At 38.3% G+C, this 13854-nt stretch overlaps 2 protein-coding genes across 3 annotated transcripts; both read left to right on the plus strand.

The window, feature by feature from the left end:
* Nucleotides 1–1469: 1469 nt before the first annotated feature.
* LOC141604821 (lysM domain-containing GPI-anchored protein 1-like) lies at nucleotides 1470–5930 on the plus strand. The gene is made up of 5 exons (XM_074423336.1): nucleotides 1470–2742; nucleotides 4192–4309; nucleotides 4697–4858; nucleotides 4957–4988; nucleotides 5434–5930. Exons 1-5 carry the CDS (start codon nucleotides 2061–2063, stop codon nucleotides 5721–5723), a joined length of 1284 nt encoding a protein of 427 aa, XP_074279437.1. The 5' UTR covers nucleotides 1470–2060; the 3' UTR covers nucleotides 5724–5930.
* A 1524-nt stretch (nucleotides 5931–7454) lies between these two features.
* On the plus strand, nucleotides 7455–13139 carry LOC141604833 (uncharacterized). Of its 2 annotated transcripts, none has more exons than XM_074423350.1 (9): nucleotides 7455–7693; nucleotides 7831–7936; nucleotides 9603–9907; nucleotides 10027–10132; nucleotides 10218–10580; nucleotides 10675–10751; nucleotides 10844–10968; nucleotides 12029–12337; nucleotides 12899–13139. In XM_074423350.1, the coding sequence occupies exons 1-9, from the start codon at nucleotides 7587–7589 to the stop codon at nucleotides 12916–12918; spliced, it is 1518 nt and encodes a 505-aa protein (XP_074279451.1). In that variant the 5' UTR covers nucleotides 7455–7586; the 3' UTR covers nucleotides 12919–13139. The 2 variants fall into 2 exon arrangements, with proteins under 2 accessions (XP_074279451.1, XP_074279450.1); XM_074423349.1 differs by having other exon boundaries at nucleotides 7482–7693; nucleotides 10218–10586.
* Nucleotides 13140–13854: the final 715 nt, after the last annotated feature.

Raw genomic sequence — 13854 nt, forward strand, 5'->3', positions numbered from 1 at the left:
GGGTTAGGAAAGGGAAAAAAAAAGTCGGTCTCTCTCTAGCCTTCTCTCTTATTTTTCTTGATTAATGAGTTAAGATTAACAGGGCGTTTGGTTTGGGGTTATAAGAAAGGGTAAGGGAATAAAAATGGGTGATTCCTTTTTTTTTTTTTGTCAATCAAAGGGTAACCATAACCCTCCCTTACCCCAAAAGCCATCCACATCCAAACCTCACCCCTCATCCGGTAACCCATACCATTTCCTTTCTCTCTCCATACACAACCACTTCACCACCTATGTAACACCCCGGCCCAAACCGGGTCGGGAGCGGTTACTTGTAATAGCTCACCAGGCTGTGTACATGGCCCACAGATCAACACGGGTCTTTTACAGCGCATTTTGTCCTCACTCATGCGCATCCTGGAAACCTTCCCAGGAGGTCAGCCATCCTAAGACTACTTCCAGCCAAGCACGCTTAACTTTTGGAGTTCTTTCACATGGATGACCATAAAAGAAAGTGCACTTTGTTGATATGAGTAGTACTTCCAATCCCTTTAAGCACTAGTCATTTAAGCCTATCACTGGATCTCTTCAATTACCGTGGGGTGTTACAACCTATACCACCAACCAACTACTACCGTCGACACCCACTGCAACCCATTACGTCGATACCACCACCGGCATCGTTGCCGGCGTTCCCTCTCTCCATCGTCGGCGTCGGAACGACTATCCTTCTCTATCTCGACCACCTTTGAACGCCATTTCCATCATGCCAAGACCTCCACTTACACCTAATAAAATCCCTCCCCCACCCACGAAACCTCCTTCCCCACCTTCTAAAACACTAGTCTGGTGTTTACTACGATGAGGGAGGGAGTTTCATGCGTGGTGGAGGTTGTTTTTAGGTTGGTTTCGGGTTTGGATTAAGGGGTGTATGACGGTGTGGGACGCTGGGGTCGGCAATACGACGGTGAGGCGGCTACTGGGTGGCGGCGACGAATTGTCTGGTGGTGGTGGTGGCGTAGGATAAGGTGGTTTGTGGTGGTGGTGGTAGTGGAGGTGGTGGATACGGTGGAAGCTCAATTTCCCTTTGTTGTTTCCAAACAACTAATGTAATCTAAGGGTAACCCATACCTTTCCCCCCATTTCTCTTTCTTATTTCCATTCTCTTTCCTTTTCCCGTACCAAACGCCCCCTAAATCTCTAGAGTAATTAAATTAGGTTTTAGGTAAAAGGTAGAGATAAGAATTAATTTAATTAGGTTTAAGGTTAGACCGGTATTAAATGAAAAGTTAATGACAAAATCCGTATGTGAAAAAGTCATTCCGTATGAGAATTTGATCCAACATACATTCAAAAATCAAATTTACTTTTAAAAAGACAAATCTGCCCTCGTAGCTGATTCAATAAACCACCCATTATTCCAAGGGCAATTTAGTAAAATAGAAATAATACTTGTCCTGTCTCTATGAGCTTGTCTCGAATTCCAACACACCTCTGTCTTCCAAATCACTGTCTCCCACCATTTCTGTTTTCTTGTCTTCTCTCTTCCCCTTTTTCTCTCCCACACTCACACTTCTCAACTTTTCAAGCTTCCCCCATTTTACCATTTCCATTAAAACCTTCAAAAGTTTCAATCTTTGTTCTTATTTCAAGTTTATAGCCGTTAATCATTCACCATAAACCCAAAATCACCCAAAGATTCAAACTTTTCACCTCATTTACCCTCTTGAATGCAAAAACAACCAAAAAACCCCAAAAAGATTCAATCTTTTCCATTTTTTCCACTATTTTAGTGTGTTTGAAGTGAAAAAAAGGAAACCCAATTAAAAAAATCACTCAAAGATTTGAACTTTTAATCTTATTCACCCACTTGAATGCAAAAACAACCATAAAAACCCAAAAAGATTCAATCTTTTTCACTATTTTAGTGTGTTTTACTTGTGTTTGAAGTGAAAAAAAGATGCAAAACCTAAAACCCACTTGAATGCAAAAACAACCAAGAAAAACAAAAAAAAATTCAATCTTTTCCACATTTTTTCAACTTTTTAGTGTGTTTTTAGTGAAAATAAAGCAAACCCAAGATGCAAAACCTAAAACCCACTTCAAAAATGATGCCATTTATCAAAATTTCTCTATTTTCACTAATAATCTTCTTAATTTCATCAAATGTAAGCTCCAAATCCACCATTGAACCATGTGCAAACTCAAATTCCTGCAATGCAATGGTGGGTTACACATTATACACAGAACTGAAGGTTTCAGAAGTTGCATCCCTCTTTGGAATTGATCCAATTGCTCTCCTTACAGCAAATTCAATAGACATTTCGTACCCAGATGTCGAAAATCATATATTACCATCCCAATTATTCCTTAAAGTGCCAATAAGTTGTTCATGTGTTGATGGAATTAGGAAATCTGTGTCTACACATTATAAGTCTAGACCTTCTGATACACTTTCAACAATTTCTGAATCGATTTATGGGGGTTTAGTGTCTGCTGATCAGCTTCAAGAAGCGAATTCGATTAATGATCCTAATGTTCTAGATGTTGGGATGAATTTGGTTGTGCCATTGCCTTGTACTTGTTTTAATAATTCTGATAATAATTTGCCTGCTATTTATTTGTCTTATGTTGTTCAGAATGTTGATACATTGCCTGGTATCGCGACGCGGTATCAGACTACTCTTACTGATTTGATGAATGTTAATGTTATGGGTAGTACTGCTATTTCACCTGGGGATATTCTTTCTGTGCCACTCTCTGGTAAGTTAGCAAGTTTTGTAAGTCACTTATTATGTCTTGTTTATGTAATTTTGGGGTGCCTTTGAGGCACTCGGGTACTGTTGTTGATGTTGTTGTATTGCTGTGTAGTTAAGAGTACGAGGCACTAGGGTAATGTTGTTATAGTATTACTGTGTAGCTAAGACTTAAGGGTGTGTTTGGATTGAGTGATTTGGAGGGAAAAGAAAGGGAGGGAGAGTAGGGGATTGAAAATCCTTTGTTTGGATAGCAAATAAGGGTGGAGGGAAATGGAGGGGGAGAGATTTAGAGGGTTCCATTTTCCCTCCTCCAAGGCAAATCATAATCTCTCCACAATAGGCAAGATTTGGAAAAAAATTGTATCCAAACACCCATATTTCATTTGCCCTCCCCTTCCCTTACCTCCCTTTCTCTTCCCTCCTTCCCCCTCCCCTTCCTTTTCCTTTACTTTTGCTATCCAAACACACCCTATAGCAAAAGTGGATGGAAAAGGAGGGGAGGGGGAAGGAGGGAAGGGAAAGGGAAAGAAGGGAAGGGGAGGGGGAATGGGGTGTGGGTGTTTGGATATAATTTCCCTCCAAATCTTGCCTATTGTGGAGAGATTTTGATTAGGCTTCGAGGAGGGAAAATGGATCCCTCCAAATCTCTCCCCCTCCATATCCCTCCACCCTCATTTCCTATCCAAACAAGGGAGTTTAAATCCCCTAGTCCCCCTCCATTTCTTTTCCCTCCAAATCAGTCAATCCAAACACACCCTTAAGAGTAGTTGGCACTAGGGCAATGTTGGTTGTATTGTGTAGTTAAGAGTACGAGGCACTCTGGTAATGTTGTTGTATTGCTTTGTAGTTAAGAGTACAATGTAGTTGGTTAATGAAATGTTTGAATGTGTATTGTGAGTGGAGTAGAGCCTATTTACTGATAATGTGTTAGTGTGTTGTTATGTGGATTAGTAGCTTTGCATAATGATTGTTAAGACATGAGACTCGAGGAGTATAGTTTCGGGGTTTAGTTTACGTTAATGCCTTTAAGTCAAGGGTAATACCTTATTTGGATGGAGGGATTTGAAGGAATGTAGGGTCGGAGGGGATCATTTTCCCTTTTATAGTGCGAATCAAATTCCTAAAATCCTAACAATATAGGTAAGATTTGGAAGGAAAGCGTCCTTCCTCCACTCCCCTGCCTTCCCTCCCCCCCACCTCATAATGCCCTATTCTAATAATGCCTAAGTCAACTTAAGTCTATATATAAGAGGCAAGTTAGAGTTTGATTGATACACATTAAATAATGTTGTGTGGAATATTAAATATGAATTGCCTAGAATGGAAATGCTGATTATAGTATCCTTTTAAGAATTAAGATCCTTTCAACACGCCTATCTCAATGTAATGGATAGTAAAAAGTCAATTTATGGTTAGTGTGCATATTGTCTGAGTTTATTGCTTTGATTTGCAGCCTGTGCCTCAAATTTTCCACAATACGCTTCTGATTATGGCTTAATTGTGCCAAATGGAAGTTATGCTATCTCAGCTAGTCACTGTGTCCAATGCAGTTGTGCCGCAGCTGGTCGCAGGTTAGTATTTTTTATCCCTTGTACTTAGCACTTTCGTGAATCCTCCACTTGAGGGTTTGTTTTTGTCGAAAGTAGGAAGGGAGGGAAAATGGAGCACTGTTTTTACTTTTACTTCAAAACGTTCGCGTGTCTGAATTTGTAAAGGTTTTCATTTGCCTTCTGAGAAGTAAAATGCATCCCTGTATTTCTCTTGTACGTTTCTCTTCAACATTACTTATTATCCAAACGGGAAAACGCTCCCCTTCTTTCCCAACAACAACAACAACATCAGAGCCTTTAACCCCTCCTTTCCCCTTCAAATAATTTAATCAAAACAAAGCGTTAAAGACGTTTTTCTTTGTCGCTTGTGTATCGACTTGTTTCAACATCTAACCAAGTACTTTGCAGTTTGTACTGCACGCCAGCGACACTGGCAGTATCTTGTTCGAGCATGCAATGTCGTGGAAGTAACCTTATGCTGGGTAATGTAACTGTACAGCAGAGTAGTGCTGGTTGTAATGTTACCTCTTGTAGTTATGATGGTTACGCTAATGGCACAATTATCACTACGTAAGTTTCTCCATCACGTCTCAATGTTTTACTGTCTTCAAGGGCTTTACTGTGCTAGATCATTTTTGTTGACGAAATGTATTTCTCTTTTGTTTCAGGTTGTCTGCATCTCTCCAGCCTCGTTGCCCAGGTAAATATAGTACTAGTGCTACAATGTCGAATAACGTAATAGTTTCACAAATTCTCATTATAGACGGACACTATCCGTCTATAGCTATAAACGGATATACGGATAGTGTCCCTCTCACAAATGAAAGTCGGTAGTGCAAGTGGGTGGGAAATGGATACCCCCACTTGCCCTCCCACTTTAATTTTGTGAGAGGGCCACTATCCGTCTATAGCTATAGACGGATAGTGGCCGTTTATAACGAGACGGATTGTAATAGTATAGGTAGTGCATATTGAATGCGGTCCTGGTAATCATGCATGTGAATTCTGATACCAGTGTTAAATGTGAGCTTCTGTTCCAATTCTCGTCAGGTTATCAGTGACTGCTAAATTTTCAGATGATTTTTCACTATGATATGACATCTTTATTTTAATGACGGGTTTATTTGAATCTGAATATGTTGCAGGTGCTCCACAATTTCCGACAGTCACTCCACCACCAACCACCGCCAGCAGGGAGTCAATTTACGCACCTGCGCCAGCACCTTCCCAAGCTGGAGGTTCAAGAGGAGCTGTAGTGCCTGGATCAACAGGTGCACTTCCTCCTTTGGGATCGTTCCCTGCTGGTGGTCCCGCTACTCTCTCTTCCGGGATTGCCTCTTCTGGTTCCTCGGCACTGAACCCATGTACTGCTTATCACCTCGCCGTTGTATTTGGAGCTCTTGTTATCTGCATTATCACCGGCCATGGTGTCTGATGCTCAATCGACCTTTTTACTTATTTGATGTATTTATGTGACTTAGTTTTAGCAATTTGCTAGTTTTTGGACGATTGGTTAATCGAACTTTGTATCACTATTTTGTCCTGTAAACTCATCCTGTACTGCTAAATTTTTTAACTCTGTTTTGTACGGTAAATGGTAATTGTTTTCGAGGCGTGATATGCACCATCGGCATTTTATTAACATCGTCACTTTCTATAAAAGTTTTTCAACTTCCCGGTTAGCCAAAGAGCAAAAAAAGAAATACAGTATAAAGTAATTTTGGCCCAGGCCGGCCTAGCTAAGCGTAGGTTTTGGTTCAGCTTGCGTGCAAGGAGCAACTGGGCCTTGCCCACGTCCTCCCAGGAGTCGATCGTAAGTCAGATGAGCTTAGCACGACCGATGGCCAAGGTCTAGTTGACACAAATGAAGCACATAGTAGAATAATGAAACTTCTTTTTTTTTTATTCCATTTGGGCGGGCTAGCTCAACCCAGCTCTATGGGCTAATTATTCTAGGCCCTATGACCCGTCCCTAACTTGGCCCAAACCCACACTCAAGCCATTTACGGGTCCCATTTTCCCACCACGCAGCCTACCTAGCTCACGACAGCTAGGACCGGCGCAATCCAACCTGGCCCATCTTTCTCCATGGATAAGTCATAGGCCAGGTATGAATGTATGATAAGGGCGACCCGACCAAATCTAGTTGACACAGATGAAATATGAAGGCAGGACAAAAAAATCGAGAGTAATTTGATATGATAAGGCCATGTTCTTTTGGACTGAAACTGATCTAATCTGAACTGAACTTATAGGATCTGAACTTAACTGAACTGAACCTATATGATTTGAACTGAATCTGACTTTGAATTTATAAGATCTGAACTGAATTTATAAATTTAAACTGAACTGAACTGAACTGAACTGAATAGAAACTAGTATAGGACCCGTGCTACAGCACGGCATTTTTAAGATTAGGTTTATAAAGAGGAGAATTCAATAAAATTGTTTTTGGCATAAAATATATGATACTTTTTTGAGGAAAAAATATATGATACTTTTAAGTTAATGTTATAATATAGTAGATATAATATTAGCAAGGAGGAAAAAAATAAAGTTTATTACTGTAAAAGTATAGTTGAAACTAAGTTAGTCTTGTTCAAACTATTAATAATAATACGATAATGTTAAATCATTAAGGGGAACTAATTTATGAAATTAAGTTAGATGTAAATTATAATTAAAAAGATCTATTATCATTATAAAAAGACGTTTAAAGAGACGATTTAAAATTCAAAGGGAAATCAATTTGTTTCTAACGTTAGAATTGTTAGTAATAAGATCTGCCAAATCAAAGGGAAATCCATTTGTTTCCATATAGGATTGTTAATTATCAACGTCAGAATTTTTTTGGTTATACGTTAGAAAAGTCAATGGAAAATCAATTTGTTTTCATATAGGATTGTTAATTAGAAAAGTCAAAGATTATTTTTAAATAGTGGGCTCAACATAGAATGTGATTATGGTGTTTTCATCCATAAAGTTGTTTCATTAAAGTAGGAAAGACTTTGGCGGGAAAATACTAAGAGAATTTTATTCTCTTAGTAGTAGGGGAGATTTTATAGTCTCAACGAAATTAAATGGTTTTAAGTTCAAAAAAAACCTTCCTAGAATTTCAATCAAAATAGAACCCTAATTAAACCCGACAAACACCGCAATCGATCACATTGACTCGTACTAAATAAAATCAATCATACTTGGCGACAAAATTGCGAAACACTACACACTCACCCGCACTAGTGCACCACCGAGGTAAGAGAGAGAAACCACAAACACAAACACAAACACTCCCGCAAAAATGGCGGAAGAAAACGCGCACGATAGCGAAAAAGCCGCGCAAGATATCGAGTCGTTAATCAAATCCGCCATTGTTACGCGAACTACCTACTTCAAAGACCAAGCCGAGTACTTTCTCATACTCTTACTATTCGTTTTGTGCTAATTTGAATTGATTATCGTTTTTTCTAGGGTTTTACGCTTGTTTTTGGATTTAATTTGAGTTCTGTATGTGATTTATGGTGATTTGTGTGTTTTTTGTGCAGTTCGTTGACGTTTGAAGGTGTGAGGAGGTTGTTAGAGAAGGATTTAGGGTTAGAAGTTCACGCTTTGGATTCGCATAAACGGTTCGTCAAGCAGTGGCTTCAAAACGTAACGATTTCGTTCTCTCTTTCGCGTTTTTCATTATTCTTAGTGAAGAATTGACATTGAATTGTTGTTTTCGATGCAATCAATTATGAACGGTTTCAAAGGATGATTCTAGTCATGTTGTTGTTGTTGTTTGATGTAATGTTTATGATAAGATTAAGGTATATTCATCTAGAGCTTCAATATTTAATACATTTGATTCGGAGACGATGCCCGATTTGTCTAGTTAAAGGTAGTTTAATTTTGTTCTTTACTGCTTAGCACATGACAAATTAAGTTTTACTTTTTTTTTTTTAACTTGTAATCATATTTTGAACTAAGCTTAGCACTCGAGTGTATGTTACATAAGATTTGATGGTGTGAGTTTTGTGTCATCAGATGTACTTGAAGTGTTTTTGATGCTTATCATGTGAGATGGTATACGGTAACCCTGATAGATGTCTCAGGAGGTACTTTGAATTGACAATTTGTTAAGTACCTTTGAGATTGGCCTACTCTAAACTCGAGTTTGTTTACGGAATTTCAGTGTTGCCATTGGTTCACATGTAGGCTTTGTTTGGATACGGGAATTTGGATGGAAAGGGAGGGGAGAGATTTGGGGGAGAGTGGGAGACAATTCTGTTTGTTTAGGTAGCAAAATCCTTTGTATCCAAACATAAGGCCACAAGGGTAAAGGTCTTGAAAACAAAAGCTTGAGATTTTTACTCAATGGTTTGTTGCTATGCTTACCTCACCAGATCATTTGTATAGTTAACGGGATGTATTTTTGTACCACCACCTGTGGCAAAACCCAAATTTGAAGTTTAAACTTTCAGTTAAAATATGATCCATAACATTTTCAAATTGCGTGTTTCTCATGTTAGAAGGAAATAATCTACTGCTTATTCGATACAGTTATTTTGCTACAACTAAAGCGAGTGAGAAGTAGTTCTCATCCTGTCATCAATCTCATTGTTGTTCTCGTATTGTTCTAATCTTCTACTGCTGCCTATAACTTTCAAGTAATGTTATAATCTTCTATTGAGTTTGTAAGATGGTGGAGGAAACTCTTACTGTTGTATTTCAATGTGCTATAATTATTATCAACGTAGTCTATTTATTCTTCGTTCAAGTCCTGGAATAGTAAAATTTAACAGAGTGAGCATTGATATTCACAAACTCCTCCATCCCATACTTATTGTGCTCCATTCTATTTGGAAGGATTTAGGGAAAATGGGTGAACTAACTACTCTACCCCAGGAATTATTGAGAGTTGAGACAATAATATTGCAGCAAGGAGGGAATGGCTAATAATCTAGGGACAATATTCGAAATTCAAAGTTTTTCCTTACTAAATGTTGAAAGGGGACAATTATTTTGGGATAAATCTTAAGAGAAAAGGGGACAATAAAATTGGGATGGAGGGAGTACATGATAGTGTTTGTCTCAATAATCATTCTTAAAACTTTATGGTTAATTTTGCTCCTGGTTTTTTTCCCCCGCGGCCTGCATTCCTCGAAAGGGAAAGTGAAGGAAAAGACAGAATAACATTATCTTGCAATTGCATGTATTTATAGGTTCTCATGTTAGTTATTTATGAAGTTGTCTTGAGGATTGACCTATTTTTAAGCTCGTATCTTCCATAGTCGTTATTGCTGATGGATTTTTTTTATTTCTTATTGAACGTTAGTGCATAGAATCTCCCTCCCCTGAAAAATTGCCCAAGAGTGAAGGTACCACTGGGGATAGTGCTGTTTCAGCAGCTGAAAGAGAATCAGTGAATAAGGCTGATGCAAAGAAAGAAGGCTCTGTCTCTGACGGTGGAGAGACGATCGAAGAGGAAGACTCTCCTGTTATGGGTCTTTTGACAGGGCACAAAACGGGAAAAGAGACTTCCAATGGAGTCAAAGAGTCAAAAAGTGATGCTGCTCCAAGTGAAGCTAGAATTAAAAAGGCCCTCTGGGAAAGAGCGTCGTATATCAGAGAGAATTCTCAGTATGCCTTCACTATCCGACTTCTATGGATCATCCTTCTCTTTTGCCAGTTTAATCTTCTTCCCATCTTATTTCCAAAGTGTGGCTCATACTCTTACAATCTCATATGTTGTGCTGCAGAACTATGACTTTGGTTGGGCTACGTCGACTTTTGGAAGAAGATCTTGTACTTGAGAAGCATACCTTGGATTCTTTCAAGAAATTTATTAGCCAGCAAGTGGATGAGGTGAGTATATGTAAATTCGATATGACCAAAAGGTTGATATGATCAGCTGTCTACTTATTGAGGAGCTTTTATCATCGTTGTTCAGGTGATAAATTCACCCGAAAGCCCTCCAAAGAAGGCGATTGACAAGAAAAAAGTTGTTAAGAAAGATTCTCATGTAAAAGCCTCGTCTAAATCTAAGAAAGAGGAAGCGCCTACAACTTCTGGTGAAGAAACTGACGATGGTTCAGAAGAGGAAGTAAACGTTAGGAAGAAAACTGCTCCGAGCTCGAAGTTAAAAAAATCAGCACCAGTTACAAAACGTAAGAGAGCTGAAGAGGACACAAGAGGCCCAAAAGGAAAGAAACCTAAGGCTTCAAAACCCATTTCAGAGGCAAGTGACGAAGAAAATGACGGCGGTGTTTCTGGAGATGATAACTCTGAATCATCTGCCGAGAAGCCTGTGAAGGTAAGAGTGAGATGTCTCTTTACACCATTCTCGTATGTTGATGATTTTTTTTTGAATTTTATACCTAATAATCCATCTTCAATTTATCATGCAGAAGAAAGAGGTTCCCAAACCTTCCTATGGGAAACAAGTGGAGCGTTTGAAATCAGTAATCAAATCTTGTGGATTGAGGTTCAGATTTCATATTTTGAAACATTCGTTATCATATACCTGTTTTTGTAGGCAATGTTCAAGGTTGCTGACCGGCCTTTGTTTTAACACAGTATCCCTCCAGTAATTTATAAGAAAGTCAAAGAGGTACCAGAAAACAAGCGTGAAGCCTGTTTGATAAAGGAGCTAGAAAAAATACTATCAAATGAGGGTTTATCAACCGATCCATCCGAGAAAGGTGCGTATGGAGTTTATTTAGTCATATACTTGCTGTATTTGTTTCTGTTTAGTGGATGTGGATATAGATCGATGTGTGCTAATTGGAGTTTATATAGAGTTCTACATTGCAATTTTTTAGCAAATTGCATTCATGAATGAAAGTATTAAGCATTCATTGCTAAAATCCGTGACCATGAATGACTATTATCTTTGCCTGCAAAACATACCAAGAACTACCTAGTTATTATGATTTTCTAGTGGTGCCACTCCTGCTGTCTTATCATCTTAAATACTCATTATTAAACATCCATGAGCTCATCAAAAAAGATAATTGAATGACTTCTAAGCCCATAACTTAGACATAGTGACAATGTAAACTGCTATTAAGGTAGGTATATTTGCACTGTTAGTTGTTCTTGGGAATTGCGATGATTCTGTGCTAGAATTCTGCTTACTTGTGTTTGATGGGATCTGCTTATAATAAGTGATCTCATTAGCTCAGCGATATTGCTGCTTCTGTGGTACCAGTTACATACTGTTTCCGTACTTTTTATCAGAGAAAGTGGGAAATTTTTTTAATCTTTGGCTTTTGTTCACTGCTGAGTCAGCGGTGACTAAATCATATATTCATGAAGTGTCAACTTATTACTGGAATGTGAAGTAGTAGATCACTCTTATCATATTGTTTATTGTAGTGTCCTTGGTGCAATCTCTATATGATAACAGTGCTAAGGAGCTTGCATCCTAGCCTTTTGTTCGCCTAGGCAGGAACTGATATTGTAGTTATGTTGGACAATTAATCTTATGTCTGAGGACTGACAACTGAGCACGATGTGTTCATCTTTCATTTATAATTTCAAGTCGTTATACCCATTTCAAATTTTCAATTATATCTTCTTTCTTAAGATGTGCATTTTTTATGGTCTCGTATTAGTTGCTGTATAGTTAATCACTTGCTGATTTCTGCAATTAATGTTTCTTTCTATGCTGTATACTGTATAGCTATTGAAAAAGTTGCAGCCTAACCATATATATTTTGTGGTTGCTTGACGATGTGATACTAATTTCGTTTTAAGCAGACATCAAGGAAGTAAAGAAGAGGAAGGAGAAAGCAAAAGAACTTGAAGGCATAGACCTGAGTAATATTGTAGTGAGTTCTCGACGGCGATCTGCTGCCAGTTATGTGCCACCACCTAAGCCAAAAATACCAGAATTAAGTGAAAGTGAATCTGAAGACAGTGACAACGATGATGAGGACGACGACGACGATGAGGATGAGGATGTAGCAGACGAGGATGGAGAGGATGAGGGTGCAGAGGATGAAGAGGCGGTGGGTGAAGATCAAGAGAATGGCGACGATGGTAGTGCAAGTGAGGAATCAGATCAAGGTAATTTATTCTCCGTCGTAACTTAATTGATTTTAAGGCTTATTTCTCTAACATTTATATATCTCACTTTCAAAACACAAAATATTTCAACTTCATTGCATTTTTCTCTTTGATTTCTGGAAGTCTGTCCTTGAATACCGTGTCCTGATTTATGGACAGAGTCCTTGTATCTGAAAATTCAGCCATGCAGAGTCATCACTTGAATATGTCCCTGTAATCCTGCATAGGCTGTACTTTAACATTGTTCTCAGTCGTCACTTGAATATGTCCCGGTATATGGATAGCTAATGTTTTACTGAATCGACACTAGATTCTTGTCATATTTGTGATATCTTGAGATTTATTAGGTATTTGTTCTCCTAACTCCTAACATGCAGGATAGAACTAATATTATTGTACAATACTCCAATAATCTCATGTCGATGTCATGTTGCCATAGTCTTACTTTTACTTCTTTGATGGATGAAATAGCTACACAAGTAGTAATTCTTTATTAATTTACCATCACTACATGTGCCCTGGTCAGCTGTTATACTGATGTGTTGTTTCCTTCTTTTGCAGATAATGGCGATAGCGATTAATTTATCGCCAAGCTTCTAATAAGCCGCGTTTAGAAAATCTTAGGTAAAGTTTCAAGATGTATTTTATGTATCCTTTCCATTTGATGTCCCATAAATGTAAGGATTAGTTAGAGCTTTGTATCTAGAGATGAGAATTGCAGAATTTCTTTACAAATTGGGTTGCATGATTTGCCTTTGTTGACGACTGTTCTGGTTTTGGGTTCGAAATCCTAATTTCCCAATTTTTCCGTGTTCATTTTATAAATGAAAGTCGTTTGGAGATTTGAGACTCCGTGTTTCAGAACAGGAACCGTCCACTGTATAAACAACAGCTAAGCCTTAGCTCCAAGATGATTCGAGCCAGATTAACGGGAATTTGGCAACAGTGTAACTCATTCCTAAAACCCTGAAGTGATCTAATTGGAATCAGGTTCTTTACTTCCATCTCTATGTGTAGATCACTTCAAAGACACATGATCAATGGTCACTGTCTATGAAGACACAAAGATGCCCTAATTTTTGATTTTTCTGCCACTTTTGCACTTGAGTTCGTAGATGTTTCTGATCATGTTTCATGATGTGATACATAGAATAGAACTTTGAGAATCAAACATTCTAAGCTCGAGTTAATGTGATAGAATTGATTTTGAGAATCGAACATTTTAAGTTCGATTTGATTAGGTAGATTTTCCCTACCCCATTTTGCTTCATCAGTAGAGTTAAATTGTTCTCTACTCAAATTGTACAATTATCTAATATCAAACCGAAGCCGTTAGTATAGCTACTACTATGTCAAATGGCAGGATTTAAAAGTCCTCCGCGACATACTCCCTATTAGCGACTCGAGTTTAGAACTCACTAGCATCAAAATTACTTTTATAGGAGTTCAAGTGTCGACAATTCACCCAAAATTCTAAAAACTGAATTCTAGTCGCCTAGGCCTGGACCTTAGTTTGA

This window comes from Silene latifolia, chromosome 10, assembly GCF_048544455.1.
Source record: "Silene latifolia isolate original U9 population chromosome 10, ASM4854445v1, whole genome shotgun sequence".
Taxonomy (NCBI): Eukaryota; Viridiplantae; Streptophyta; class Magnoliopsida; order Caryophyllales; family Caryophyllaceae; genus Silene; species Silene latifolia.